This window comes from Camellia sinensis, chromosome 8, assembly GCF_055761805.1.
Source record: "Camellia sinensis isolate YWXY chromosome 8, ASM5576180v1, whole genome shotgun sequence".
Lineage (NCBI taxonomy): Eukaryota > Viridiplantae > Streptophyta > Magnoliopsida > Ericales > Theaceae > Camellia > Camellia sinensis.
Genome location: NC_138968.1, coordinates 140421049 through 140436803, shown reverse-complemented (window position 1 = coordinate 140436803; position 15755 = coordinate 140421049). Strand labels below are relative to the sequence as shown.

The following is a 15755-nucleotide window of genomic DNA, read 5'->3' as shown; positions in this document are numbered from 1 at the left end:
TTCCTCTAGAAAAGCAAAAGATACAATGCCAGAAGTCCATAAAAAAAAATCACTAAGGCGGAAGACTCCCATATTTGCTAATCCAAAAGTGTGTACAGAATGAGACATACTAATCAAAAAACACACACTCCAAAATGAGTAATGACCATAGAAAGCACACATATATTAACATATAATGGATATTCTCATCAATTCCAATATGCACCAAGGACCACTCAAAAATTTCAAACGTGCAAAACCATACTAAGAAAATCTTTTTTGGATTTTTTTTTCTTTTTCTTTTTCTTTAACCAAAGTAAGATAAAAAACAAAAATGCATACATTTTTTTCTCATTAAAAAAAACACAGAGACCCCAAAAACTAAACAGAGTAAACACATTAACACAAGTCAAGTTTTCTCACCCAAATCTTTTTGGTCTTAACAAAATCAGGTCTAGCGGACTTGGTAAGAGTCATGGCATTGTGAACACCCTCATGAATCTTGGTATTTCTAGACATGTAAGGTTGTCTCCGAACCCAAAAAGTATTCGAATTCCGACCCTTTTGAGACACTCTCCCATGCAACTTATAACAATAAGGGCGAATATGACCATGCATACCACAATGATGACAAATAAAAACAGGGTGTACCTTCTTTTCTTTTACCTTACCAACTCTAGGAAGTTTGAGAAGTCTATCCTCATGTTGAATCTTTTGTCCTCCTTTTCCTTGAGTTCTAGTATCATGAGATGTGGATGCACTCTGTTGTTGCTCTTTCTTACCTCCAAAGCCAATGCCACTCTTGTCAGAACAGATTTGTTGAAACCCAATGATATCCTCCAAAGTCTTTGATCCTTTGTTCCAAAGACCAATGGTAACCATGGCACACTTGAGCTCTTCCTCTTTCTTGATCATTAGTTCTTCCAAAGCAACTTGTTACTGTAACAAGTCCGCGAGGGACCCTCGCTACTACAGTTCGGACTCGCGATTTTGTTGTCGCGGTTCTTAATCTGAACCAAAGAGTCCAAATCTGGCAAATCGTTTTGAGAAACAGATTTTTGAAAAAGTAGTGCCAAACATGGACTGCTTTGCCAGATACAGAGTCGCCACCTAAATATTTTTTAATGGGGAAATTTAGGAAACCCTGACTCAGTGCCGAAGGCCACATGTCCGTCATCACCGGAGTTGTCTCGACTCGGGAGCTTGGGTACAATCGGGGAAGGTCAGCTATGAGCACCCCCTTTCGCCCGGTCCGAAGACCGGCCTCTACTAACCATGATATCCGATTTTGAAAACATTACGTGTTCTTATTCCATTTATTAGCCTAGAATTACTATGTTATGCGCGCAGCAAACAAGTATAGACTAGATTGCCTAATTTGGAAATAAACATTGCATATCCGTTCGGTTTTGAAAAGCGCTTTGGAATTTGCTACTCGTAAGTAGGCTAAAATACGGATTTCAATGAGTTTTTTCCAACTCGGGCAGTCCAACCTTCACCCACAGGCATTCAAACAGTTTATCTCACATAAGCACTTAGCCACATGATAAGCATACTATCATGGCAGCATTCACACGCATGTGGTATGCTAAAGCATAAATACTTACATCGTACTCCATGCCAAAACAACAAACTAGTTAGCAAAAATACGTGTCCTAGTTCATGTTAAAAATGGCTAATGCAACACATGCAACAATGCAATCTAGACAGGCTCGGCTAACCCTAAACATGGCATGTGAAATGCGATCAACTACCACATATTCAATTTGGGAATTGAAGTACATATGCAGTTAGCATGATGTACCGAGCCTAATGTATGTAATACAAATGTATGGATGCACGCATGCATAGCATAAGGTATGCTAAATTAAATATGCCTTAGTCTACCATCATAGGCGGGTAAATAAAAGGGAAGAAAGAAGTGGGGATTGGAAGACATGCACACTACCCACACACACTTATTACAGATTTGCCCTCACTCGGAGGGACCAAATAAATATTACAAATTAATTACCTACGCAAGCTAATTAAATATTACAAATTGTCTAATCAACTAAGCAAATTTAATTAAGCTAAGAAAACAGTAAATCGCCTCGGGAAATGCGCCGCCATGCGTGAGCTGCCTCTGTTTTCCTTCCTTCACTCCTTTGGAGGTTGCCAAAACCTCAGGACTGCTTCCTTGGATGCTGGGAGACATCACCGGCTGCATGGAATTGCCACCGGCAGTGGGATGTGGCCACCGGCACAAAGTTAAGCTGTCGGCAGGGAAATGATTGCCGATCGGCACTTTACACTGCCGGTCGGCAGAGTGTTCCTGCAGAATCTGCAAATGACAGCAACAGAGGGCAAGGCAAAGCATGGCAGCACAATTCAAGGCATATATGCACCAACCATGTCCCTTATCATGGTAATGACTCAAAGGGGCATGTGTCTCGATTCTCGGATCACCAATCACGCATTTCCATGCATGATGGCCCAAGGGATCAAGTATGTAACTTTCATATCAGATGAAATGCAAATCAATCAAACAAACTAAGGCTCAATTCCTATCATCAAGTCAAGGAATAAGGCATGCATGCAAGGTGCAATGCAACCTAGGCATGCAAGCTAAGGATGCAACATGACATGGCAACAAACTTATGCAAGCATACACGCGAACATGAGGTAATGCTAACCAATGAAAAGGTGGTCTTAAACATGGTTTGGGCAGCTCTAATAAGGCCTAAAACAGTGGCCAAAATGCCCAAAAATGGAGGCTAAACACACATGCACACATACACATGTTATGGTCCAAGCATCAAGCATTAAGCAAGCAACATTCAAGCACACTCGCAAAGGGATTTCATGGACAATTAGCATGCAACATGAGCTCTAAAATCATGCTAAAACATGGTGCCAAACCAAGCAATAAATCAAGCGAAGCATGCAACAAATGGCCTAAGTGCTCAAAACAAACCAATGAAGTATTGAACTACACTTAGCAAGACCAAACATGGCATGAACTCATTGACCAAAAACAGAGTTTTAGGACATTAATACAAGGCCTAAGAATCACTTAGATGGCATCCAAATGACTCAAAAACAAAGGCATGCATAATCACCAAAACATGGAGCATTGCTACACAAGCTTATGAGGCATTAAAGATGCATCCAAGGTAAACATATAGGCATGCAAATAGGACTGAAATAACATGGTGGATGGTCCCAAATCACCAAATCAATGCAAGAATAGCATGCTATACACTCACACACTTAAGGCCAACAAGCCAAAATGCAAAGGGGATGTATGATGCATGCCAAAATCAACCCAAACACTTATGGACAGACCTAAAACATGTCAAGATAAGCACAAAATCTTCACAAATGTAAGCCTAAAACATGTTAGAAACAAAGGCACACAACCTAAGACATGTTAAGGAATCACAAGGCATTACATGGCAACTATGCTAAGCATGCATGGAGTACCAAAACCAATTTAAAATCATGTTATATTATGGAAAAATAAGCATGAAAAATAGTCTATACATGCTCAACACACACTCAAACATAGGCTCCTTTTAGAGGCCAAAACATGCCCTTTTCAAGGACAACAAGGAGAAGGGGTGGCCCTCTCCCTTTAGAGACTTCAAGGTACCATCTCCACCACTGAAATCCCTTAAGATTTCAGTGGTGAAGAGGCCCAAACACCAAAGTCCCGAAACTAGCACAAAATAGCACAAAATGAGGCCTTTCAAGGCCTAAGAGGGGTCAAACACCCTCAAACCACAAAACACCCTTAATAAACAATCAAGAGGACTAAAAAACAGAACTTTTTTATGTTATACAATAAGCACGAAAATAGCTCTAAGACAGGTAGAAAATCAATGCAAAAATGGGGAATAATGGGACTAGATTCTCACCCTTGAAGACCCCTTTACAAATGATGCTCCAATGGTCCTCCTTGGCTTGAATCCAACACCAAAACTTCAAAATCAGTCCCTTAGAACCTCAGTTTCAAGAGAAAGGTGAAACACTAGGTGCTTGTGTGCAATAGTATGGACTAAAACACACACAAGAGTAATATAGAGATAGGATGTGTATGTAACTCAAACCCTAAAACCAGAGCTTGGTCTGTGTTTTCCTCTCCCTAAAATGTCTAAACTCTCTAACCCTAGCAACAAGAGAGAGCCCCTCTCTATATAGAAGCTTTTGTCTTGTAAAGCTTACAAGACAAGCTTCATAAGAGGGAGATCCCTCCATACACGTGTATGGAGGGGAGCAAAAGCAAGACAGCTGTCTTAAAATATCTGCAAAAGCAGATGCACAGTAGTCGGCCGGCCAAAAATGCCATCTTGGCCAAAAGGAGTGCTGACCGGCACTAAATAGTGCTGACCGGCAACAAATAGTGCCGACCGGCAATAAAAAGTGCCGATAGAAGCAAAAACCAGCCGGTGGCCTCTAGCCACTGCCGGTGATGTGTGGGGATGCCTCACAAGGCATTCCCTGCCCCTCCAAGGCAAAACACAAGTGTTTGGTGTAAAACCAGACACTAAACAGTCAAGTTCGGAGATCCTGAGGCAAGGCGCGCGAGCCGAGACCTCCGGGAACTCCAAACGAACACAAACATGGATAATCACCGAGTGTTCAAACGGTGACGTCCAAGTTTTGAGGACAGTCAAAAATGGGGTGTCTACAGTTACATCTCGAGAGTTTCAATCTTTTCTTCATACATGGCATGGGTTTCCTGTAGCTTATTCCTCTCTGTCTCACAAGTCAACAATTTTGCACAAAGAACTTGTTGATCATCAGCTATCTTGATAGCATTGATCCTAGCCTCGGAAATCTCCTCCTTAAGTTTGACATTCTCACCTTCACATGCTTTGAGTTTCTTTGTGAGTTTGTCATTTAATTTGAATAAATTAAGAGACTCCTTATACAGCTTTTCATAGGCTTGCTCAAGCTCTTCATGATCACTCTCCGAGGATTCATCATCAGTGGTATTCTCAACTGATGTCTTCGAAGACTCTGTTTGTCCTTCAATTTCGGAAGCCACAATGAAAGCAAGGAATTGCTTATGTCCCTTTTCGCCTTGATCTTTATCGTCACTTTCGTCTTCATCAGATTCTGATTCATCATCCCAAGTGACAGCGAGGGATTTCTTTTTCTTCAAACGAGTAGGGCATTCTTGAGCAAAGTGGCCAAAACCTTGGCATTGATAGCATTGGACTCTTTCAGAGTTCCCTTGTATCTTTCCTTTCTCCTTCTTAGCTATAGAATTAATTTTAAGTTTATCTTTGCCTTTAAATTTATGAGCATGAGTAGAGTCCAGAAGATTAGGATTTGTTTTCAAAAAAGTTTTTTTAAATTGTTTAACAAAAGCATTCATAATCTTGGAATCTATCTCACAGTTCTCATCAGAATCCTCCACCACTTTATGAGCACTACTAAAAACAACATCTTATTGTTTCTTTTTGAAATTTCTATGTGCCTCATAAGTTTGGAGATTTCCAACCAACTGATCTAGCTTGAGGTTGTCAACATCTTGAGCCTCCTCAATAGCCGTAACTTTTGGTTGGAACCGATCGGGCAAGGATCTCAAAAATTTTCCTACAATCTTGGATTCCGGTATTTTTTCACCTAAATTGAAGCTGGAATTTACAATGTCACTCAACTTCGCATAAAATTCATCAAAGGTCTCACTATCTTTCATTCAAAGGTTTTCGAAACTAGACGTGAGCCTTTGAAGTTTTGAGCATTTAACAGAAGGAGTGCCTTCGTAAATAGTTTGTAAGATATCCCAAGCCTCTTTTGCGACTTCACAATTACAGATACGACTAAACTCTTCAAGTGTGACAGCGCAAAAAAGAGAATTGATAGCTTTACTATTCCAGCTACTATTTTGGTAATCAGTTGTGTCCCACTTATCAATTGGTTTGGGGAAAGTTACTCCATCAACAGTAATTGTTGGTTCAGTCCACCCATTCATGACGGATTGCCAAACTTTTTCATCAATAGATTTTAAAAAAGATCTCATCCGAGCTTTCCAAAAAGAATAATTGGATCCGTCAAGTAGGGGTGGTCGAACCATAGAATTTCCCTCACGAATTGAATCCATTATCACAAATCAAACAAGATCTCATTCTAAAAGAATTTTTTTTTTAAAAAAATAGAACGACCTGCTCTGATACCAATTGAAAAAATCTAGAAACCTCATAGATGTTGATTTGTGATTATGTATCAATATTAAGCAGAATATAACAATCCCAATCAAACAATCAAGACAAAGAGACACAACGATTTTACGTGAAACAACCACAATTGGACACCTCCAATTATGATCAAAAAACCACGGGCAACAGCCAAAAGAACAATCCACTAAAAAGATTTAAAGGAATTACACAGGTATACTCTCAATTATCTAGCGAATCCACAACGCCTAATTGAACCAACCTCTATGTGCCTCTTCCAAGCCCATCTTCACCACGGAATTGTCTTTCTGAAGAGCCACTCCAGATTCCACCGAAGCTTCAGGCTCGAATTCTTCAGAATCCACCGAAGAACAACTCTCTCTCTCTCTCTCTCTTGTAGAATAAACAAACAAACCTTTGATGTATAATCTTTAAACCATGAGTTGAATACTCAAACAAAACATCAAAGAAAACTCACAAAATATCCCCAAATATAAACCCTAGAACCCAAAAAGAAGATCTGGAGGAGTAATCCTAGAATCTGACCCAACACGCGAATTTATAGAATCTGTCCCGCGATCTCGGCTCGAGCGCCCAACAGCCCGCTCGAGCGGCTTCAGCAAAATATGCGTGTGATATAACAGAGGTCCGCTCGAGCGCTATATAACCCACTCGAGCGCGAAATCACAAAGCTCAGTACTTTTATAGGCGACCAAAACTGCTGGAACCAGGGATTCTCCGCTCGAGCACGGGAATGTTCGCTCGAGCGGCCAGGCAACTTGGAATGCATTTTTGCATTTTGCTTCGGGGGCGCTGCCCCTCGTCCCCGCCAAGGGGCGCTGCCCCCTGGACCCCCGCGAGCTGACCGGGCAGCTCGATCCCCGTCATAATCAGCGAAGTGGCAATCTTGAAAGCATTAGCATCACAAACTTCTCTGAAAGACACAATTCAGGTTGGATTAGCATCTAAACTCTCATAGCCTCACTGAAATAAAAAGTGCGAAAACAAATACAACTGAAAGGAGTTTTGTCAAACGGGATTGCCAAGAAATAAAACCTAACAACATCTACTCCTTGGAAGAATTAAATCTTAGTGGAAATAATATGGAAAGTTTACCTGAAAGCATGAATCAACTTTTAAGGCTGTTGAAATTGTATTTGAATGGTTGCAAGAAGCTTCAAGAATTGCCAGAGATTTCATCTGAAATACAGAAACTACGAGTTGTTAATTGCCCATCATTAAGAATATTAAGGAGTCCATCCAAATGCAATAATTTTGCCGAACTGTCCTTCAAGAATTGCTTCAAATTGGTTGAGAATAAGCAAAACAACAAGCTGATAGAAAAAATTCTTTCAAATCAATTTCAGGTTCTCTCTCTCTCTCTCTCTCTGGCACTGTGAAACGGCGACTCTACTCTTTTAGCTAATTAAACACCCTGATTTTTTTTTATTACTAATACATATATGTTCAACAAGTTCACTCATTGCAATTTTGAACACCCAGCCACTCCTACTTTAAACACCCAGCAATGAGTTTTTAAATTTAAAAAGAAAAAGAAAAAGAGCACTGGCATTTGAGTCCATTGTTTTTGTTTTTATTGGGATATATATATAGGATAAATTACAATAATAGTCCCTAAAATTTTATACCTTTTTCATTCAAGTCTCTAAAGTTCAATTTTGTCAATTAAGTCTCTAAAGTATTTAATTTGAATCAATTTAGTCTTAAAAATAGCATAATGTTTGGTACTTGATTTAGAAAGAGATTTGAAAAGGGAAAGGAAACGGGGTGTGAAACATATGTGAAATTTAGTTATATTTCACTTACATTTCACCTATTTTTCCTTTCCCTTTCCAAAACTCTCCCCATATCCATGAACCAAACACAGTATAAAGGTTATAAAAAATTGTGATTAGGCCTAGATTTTAATTTATTGTTAACTTAATTATCCTCTGCATATGTATTTTTATAATTAGTATATTTCTCGCAGACTAATTAAGGCCTTGTTTGTCATCCCCTAAATCAAAAAGTTAAAAAGTCACTATCTTATTTAAGTCGCATCATCTTATTTAAGTCACATCACATCTCTACAACATCACTTCAAACCCAGGAATTGGGTTCACAATTGTGCCTTTGGCACAGTAGTGACTGTTGTGCCTCATTTTGTGGTGCATTATGGATTTATTTTTATAATCTGAACTGTTCATATTGTAGGGTTTGTTGAGTACTTCATGCCTACCAAAAATCATATTAATCGAATATCAATAATTATATGATTGATAACCAAAAAAATAAACAAGTTTTTCTTTTGAAAAATAGTATAAACATATGCAATTCAATCATACAGTTATTGATATCCGATTAATATGATTTTTGGTAGGCATGAAGTACGCAACAAATCCTACAAATTCAACGGTTCAGATCATAAAAATAAGCTTATAATGCACCTCAAAATGAGGCACAACAGTCAGTGACCCCAATTCCTCAAATCCAATCCATACCCAACCCATATTTCATAAAAAGTTAAAAAGTGCACTTATTTAAAATATTCCAAACAACCCCTAATTCTAATTGCTTATATAGGTCTTCTTCTATTTATATTCTACTATTATTTATTTTTTTCTAATACATAATTATCCATTTTATCTGATTTTTTGACTATTTTTAACATTATTTTATATTTCATTTCATTATATTTTTTTTTTCTTGTTCCGCCATTATCTTTATAATTCATCTAGACTATAATTAATTAGATCTTTTCTCTCTTTTTTTTGGGTGACATTAATTTAAAAGATTCCTTTGGAGAGTTCCTTTGTAAGGATAATGATAATTATATGTATTATTTTCTATAAGGGCTAACTGCTTAAATCATTAATAATTTTTTAAAAATAATTACAAATTGGTGATAAATTTATAAATATTAATAATTAAAATTTTAAATTTTTTTTTGTGAATTTGCAATTATTTTTTAAAATTTATACTAAATTATGAATTTTCAAAAAAAAAAAAAAAAAGCCTCCAATCTCCAGACTAGGTGTGAGTCCTATAACTTATCAAAAACAATTTACATAGTATTTTATTTTGTTGGATTGAAACAAAAATATTAGGGATAATTACAAAAAAAAAAAAAAAAAAATCTCTAGAGTTTGAGTTTTGTAACAAAATAAATCCTGAATTTTTTATTTAATTAATTTAAATCTTTATCTTTTGATTTATTTTCACCTTAAACAATTTGCTTATTTTCGTTAAGTAAAACAGGCAAAAAAACATTTAATCATTAAAATACTCATTTTTTTTTATTGATTTTACTTAATGATAGGAAAATGATTTAGATTAAAAATAAATCAAAATTTAAGATTTAAATTAGTAAAATTAAAAATTTAGGGTTAGTTTTGTTATAAGGTTCAAATTCTAGTTTTTTAATATTTTTTTTAATTGTCCCAGAATATTAATATATTTATAAAAAAAAATAGCTGTAATTTGAGAAGTTAAAAGGTTAATTTTCTCGCGTCTAGAAAAACAGATATAAATTTCAAATACACCCTCTGAATTTTTCTTAAAATAGGGATTACTCTTTGTATTTTGAATAATTATAAATAGTCCCTTTCTAGAATTTTTTTTATTTAATAGAATTAATTGAAAAATAAAATTTCCAAATATTCATATATACAATAATAAAATTATTTGAATTAATAATTGAAATATATTTCTAATATCATTAAAAATTAGTAATTGATTTGATGATTTATGAATAAAATGGGCCATTTATTATGAAATTAGAAATTTCAATGGGTGGAATATAATTTCCAAAGCCACAGGAGTGATTTGTATTTTAAGCAAAACTCAAGAAGTGTATTTGTAATTTATCCAAAAAAAAAAGAAAGAAAATTTCTCTCATGTTGAGAACATGAGAGAATTTGAGGCGTTCATGGGGCCTACCACGAGTCACGTTTGATAATTTGAATTGTTTATTTCGTAAGGCACTTAATGTAACACGTCAAAACAATTACAATAAAACCATCCACAATATTAATAAATGACAATACCATTTTGAATACAATATCCTTTCCATTTCATATAATCAGAGTGTACAAAATGTAGCACATGCAGTTATACATTTTCAAGTTCTAACTCTGAATCTATAACATGTGTTACAAGTTAAGAATATGAAATAAGAGTTAAACAAATAAGAAATACCCTAAAGTCTTACAACTTTCCAAGTCAATGCTTGGTTACAACAAAATGGATTTAAATCCAATACAGTTAAAGCCCGTGGCTTGTACAAAAACATATACAACAAATAAACAAATGAAGCCTTCAGCTCTAATGTCCTCCCGAGCTATTGCCTTGGCGAAAGCATATCATCAGCACTTGAAAATGGTTTTCCCATATAGAGTGAGCCAAAGCCTAGTAGAAATACTCTAACACAGTTTATGAATCTTAACAAAGATATAAGGTGTTATGCATATGCAATGCTCGTGTCAAAACATTTTATACCTCTTTCCAAAATCATGCAATGCCAGGTTTATATTATAATTATGAAATTATTTCCTTTACAATAGAAAACAAGGCAATGAATATGACTCTGTGAATCTCTAGGTACGTGTCTGCAAGTAGACTATACAAATACTATCAATTTGTCATTTTTATCAATATTAACCGAAAGGCTCAACACCTATCCGCGTGGGTTTCTAGTCTTTCACTAAGGACACACAGGCCAACTTAATATTATAACCACACCCCCTACCCAGATTCACCAAGTATTCAACCCTTTTTCTTCAAACAATAACATTTTCAATGTTTTCAATATGCAACAATGCTCAATACAAATGGATGAGAGATTAGTTTCAATTCACCTAATTCTCATGCAATTTCTACAACAATCATAGCTATCCTCTACCGATCGCCCAACAAATATATCTCCAAACAGAGAAATAATTTTCAAAAAGATAAACTTTCCAAATTTCAAGATGTGAGTGGTAACACATACCCAACTCTACCATCCTCAACAATATCAACCAATTCCACATTTCCAGCATCAATTCCATTTGTGATTTCAAAATCAACATTTAACATTTCTAGGGCGAAACCCCCTTTCTCTTTGAAAACCAATTCCAAGGATGAAAACACATCATTTTATCACAACTCATCATCATTTACAATCCCATAAACCTTTTCAAGAATCCATTTGAAAACCCCTCTTTTTAATTTTAAACAAAAACCCTTGTTTGTTCACAAACCTCCAAATCCCAACGCCGTTTTAGAAATAGCAAATAACTAAGTTAAAAATTATAAAAAAAAAGTGCGGAGAATCCCTACCTCAAGCTTAGAAGACAAGACAAGAGATGGAGAAACTTCAACAATGCCCAAACCTAACTTCGTTCGGATAAAAAAGAAGCCTCCGGCGTGCTCTACTTTTTAACAAAGGGAGTAGGGTGGAGAAATCAAGAATCTAGGTGTATTTGTAGAGAAAATGTGAGTTTTAGAGAGAGAGTGTGTGTAGATTTAGGGTTTTTAGAATGTTTAGAAAGAAGTGAAAAAGTGACTCAGAAATGTAACTTTACGAACTGATATACGCGCAGATTGCTCGAGCGCAGGAAGTGTCGCTTGAGCGACCAGACACAATAAGTTGCACCACTCGAGCGAAAGAAGTATCGCTTGAGCGAAGAATACCATCTTCCAGAAGTTTTGCAGACAAAAGACCACCGCTCGAGCTCAAGAAGGGCCACTTGAGCCAACACAGCTCTTGTGCAAGAAGTGTTGCTTGAGCGAAAAACACCACCTCCTAGTATCTCTGTAGGCCTGCAAAAGTACTAAGAGTTCTCAAGGACCGCTCGAGCGTACCACTCGAGCGCAAGAAGTTTCGCTCGAGCGAAGAGGCAAAATTCTAGACAACACAGTTTTGAAACACAAGCTACCAACCTATTCCAAACATAATCAAGACATTCCAATAACCAAACTCAATGAGAAATAGGGAGGAATAAGACATGAACAAACATATGAGACAATGAAACCCGGATCCAAACATCAACGGGTCGGGTTTAAACCAGAATCGCTATCCTTAATGTATGTCATCGATGAAAAAGATTATGTCAGTCTGATAATTGTAACATTTTCATTTTATCATATTTGTCTGTAAAAAATGAATAGTCTATTTTCAAAAATAGATATATATTTATCATCTATTTTTTTAAAGATAAATGTAACAAAATGAAAATATTACAATTATCATATCAAACTAATTTTTTCATAAATAATATAATAAATTGAAAAATTTACAAAATGAATAGTTCGGATTATTGGTTGGGAGGCCAGACTACTTAAATTCTCCCATATTAGAGAAACGAAACCACAGTTTAAATTAACAGATTAACGGAAAGTGAATGACAGATATAGACAAGTGTATTTTTTGGGGGGTAAATTATGCTTTGCCCTATTTATATTTGGTCACTTTTTCATTTTGGCCTTTAATATTTATTTTTTTGTACTTTGGCCATTAATTTCTATTAAAAATTAGACAGAAAATGACATACTGTTGGCTTTTTGGCTTTCGAAGATTATTTTTGTAATTGCGAGCGTGTCAGCAAGGATCAATCAGTCCTTACAGAATTTTAATTGCCAACCAACTATCAAACGATTGTGTTGTAGTTCTTTCAGCCTCAATGAAGAGGACTTTTACTGGTGGCTTGATTTAGGAGAATTTAAGCACAAGAACAGTTAAATAAAAAGCAATTGAAGTATTTCATTAGTATGAAAAACTTACAATGATCCAAACTCAACCTCGTAGAGGTTTACAGCGACAATCTACGTGAAACTACTCCTATGAATGAAGTGCAGTGCAGGAATTTAAAGTACAGGAATATAAAGAACAGGAATTTAAAGAACAGGAAATGTAAAGCTGGAAATGTAAAACTGGAAAGAAAAATATGTAAAGTAAGACTGGTTTGTTGGATCTGAGTCTGGGGACTTTTTCTGGGGCCTTCCCTGCTATTTATACTCCTCAAAGATGACCATCGAACTGCACTTCAAACCGTCGAACTGCTCCTCCGTGATCGCTGATCATGCTACCTTATAAGTAGTTCCACTACGCCATCACTTGCAGTTGGGCTTCCCTCCTATATTTGAATTTGAATGTGAGTAACCGTTGAAGCCACGTCACCTTGTATCTCTTTGCTGATCCAATGCTACTCGGACCACGCAATAAACAATATCAATTGCCACATGTACGATCATGATCGAAGACTTAAACATTCTTTCAGTATAACCCTTACTCTGCCACGTGTTGAATTGTAATTGGCTTTTACAAAATATGTAGCCAACATTGCCCCGCGCACTAATATACCCAATATTTGGTGATATTAGCGGATCAAAGCCTTTCTCCCGCGTTTTTTAGAACGCGCATGGGATCTATATTCTGGAAACACAACCGTCACTTATTGATGATCATTTGCGTTAATTCTCTTTCAATCTTTTGAACACCCCAATACCTTAGCACTCGTACAGACTGATACTTCTTCTATGGCCGAATCAACTTTCTTCTCTATTGATCGGGCACATGAAGAGTCATTGAATAATGTTGATTCCCCTCGAAAGAACCTCCACGCATTCATTAGCCACCTTTATCCACCTTTCTATATTCAAGTCATGGAAGCCTTTGCAAATTACCAACCTTTGGATTACGAACACGTTGCCCTTAATCCTTCGATTCAGAAAGTTGCAGATATAGATACAAGAAGTTCTTCCTCTGACTCACCCTTGTACTTCGAACAAACTACTCTCAAACCTTTGATTCGGAAAGTTGCAAATATGGACTCGGGAAACTCTTCTTCACAAACCTCTGCATGGGATAAAGCTGCAACTTCTTCCTCTTCTGGGGTTTCTGACTGGACAAGCTGGTCAACACCTGAGACCTGTGATTTGAGGGAACGAATCAACCATCATTTTGTTGTGTTCACTGACCCTTTAGATTTCTCCTCCGATGCTCGAAGTTCGGTAGTTTATCCTTATGTGCCTATCGAGCATCAATGCCATTTGAAGGACAATTTACTCGTGGCATGGTACACATCTTCCATGTCTACAAGGATAACGCCTGCCACCCGATGCCTAGAAGAGGCACAAGGGCACAATCCATCATTTTTAGCCAAGAAGGCGAAGCTCTGCTCTTCCGATTGGCTCGATTACATTAATGCCTTTGTTCCTTCTGCTCCCGTGCCATCTCCCATAATAGAAGCATCCACACCTTCTTCCTCATCTCCTAAAATAGAAGCATCCACACCTTCTCCTCCGCCAACTCCTTGCTGGACAGAGAGACTGGGGCTTGCCCTTTCTGCGGATAAGGTCTTTCTTCCTTACACGCCTCCACCTTCCCTTACTCCAACTAAGCGAAAGCAAGCCCAGTTCTTGCTTACAGCCTTCTCTCACTTGCCTTTCGACATTCTTGAGGACGATGTTCCTCTCAAGAACTTTCGATGGGCTTGTGATATCCTAACTCGGGGTCAGGTCCTCAACCCCACTGCTCAAGCAGAACTCCACATGTTTCTAGACCAACTCCCATTACTCCTTCATTGGCATCAGACTGCTATGGCAACCGCCCAATCTTTGGACCAACTCTCATCCCTTCAAGTTCATGTCCAGTACGAAGCAGAGAAACTCATCGAGAAGTTCGATGACTTTCAGAATAAAGACTCTGCGTACAGTGGTGACGTGGATATGGGTGAACTGGAGCGAGGATTGAAAGAAACAACATTTGAAGTAAAGGCTGAAGAGCTTTTTTATCAAGTGAGAGCACATTAGCTTCAGCAGCCAGTCTTAGAAGAAATGGAGGATAGAATAAAGAAAGAATAGAAATTCATTGACCATAGTTGGACAACCTTTCATAATCTTGTTATTTATTCTATTCCTTATTTCTATGAGCTTGAATTTATACCCAAAGGGGGCCATTCAATGTAATTGCTTTTGCCTTAATATAACTAAGACTTTTCCTTTGTTTGGCATTGTCTCCGCTTGTCTTTAAATGCAAACTCAGGGCTTCGAACTGAACAATCTCATCCTTCGAACCTGGACTCAATTGTTTTAAATGATACACCAAAAAGAACCAATTATGAACTTTTCCAATTTATGGAATAAAGTTGACAGTTTTGGCTGATTTTCAATTAGAACCAGTGCTTCGAATCTAGCAATCTTATACTTAAGGCTTGTTTCAACCATAACCAACATCTGATCATGGTTAATATGATCAATTAGTTTTAAATTGACCATCTTTTGCTTCGAACAACAGTTCATGCTGTTTTAGTTCAACAGACAACCCTTTTTTTTTTATAAACCAACCATTGGTTTTGATGTTTCGAACACCAATTCCCATCCTTAAGGAGTCTCAAGTTTTGCCTCAAAGGACATTACTTTCGTTAAGAAACCTGAAACAGGTCTTTAAACCCTTTGAAGCAACACAAATACTTGAGAATTCTTACTTTTTAAGTATGGAAATGTGCTTTGAAGCCGGCTTCTCTGTTTCGAAGCCATTGTTATTTGGCTTTTGGCGCCAAAATCTGGTTTCGAAGCCAAATACTTTACTTCGAAGCTGGCATCAGCATCCAGAATATGTTTTTCCCT

At 37.0% G+C, this 15755-nt stretch overlaps 1 protein-coding gene across 1 annotated transcript in view; it reads left to right on the top strand.

The window, feature by feature from the left end:
• The window catches only part of LOC145789375 (TMV resistance protein N-like), a 110675-nt gene extending 95736 nt beyond the window's left edge, over nucleotides 1–14939 (top strand). Inside the window, exon 9 of the mRNA XM_082885607.1 lies at nucleotides 14374–14939. Within this exon, the coding sequence (XP_082741733.1) occupies nucleotides 14374–14939 (566 nt within the window). The remainder of the gene's footprint in view (nucleotides 1–14373) is intronic.
• The last annotated feature ends 816 nt before the right edge of the window (nucleotides 14940–15755 follow it).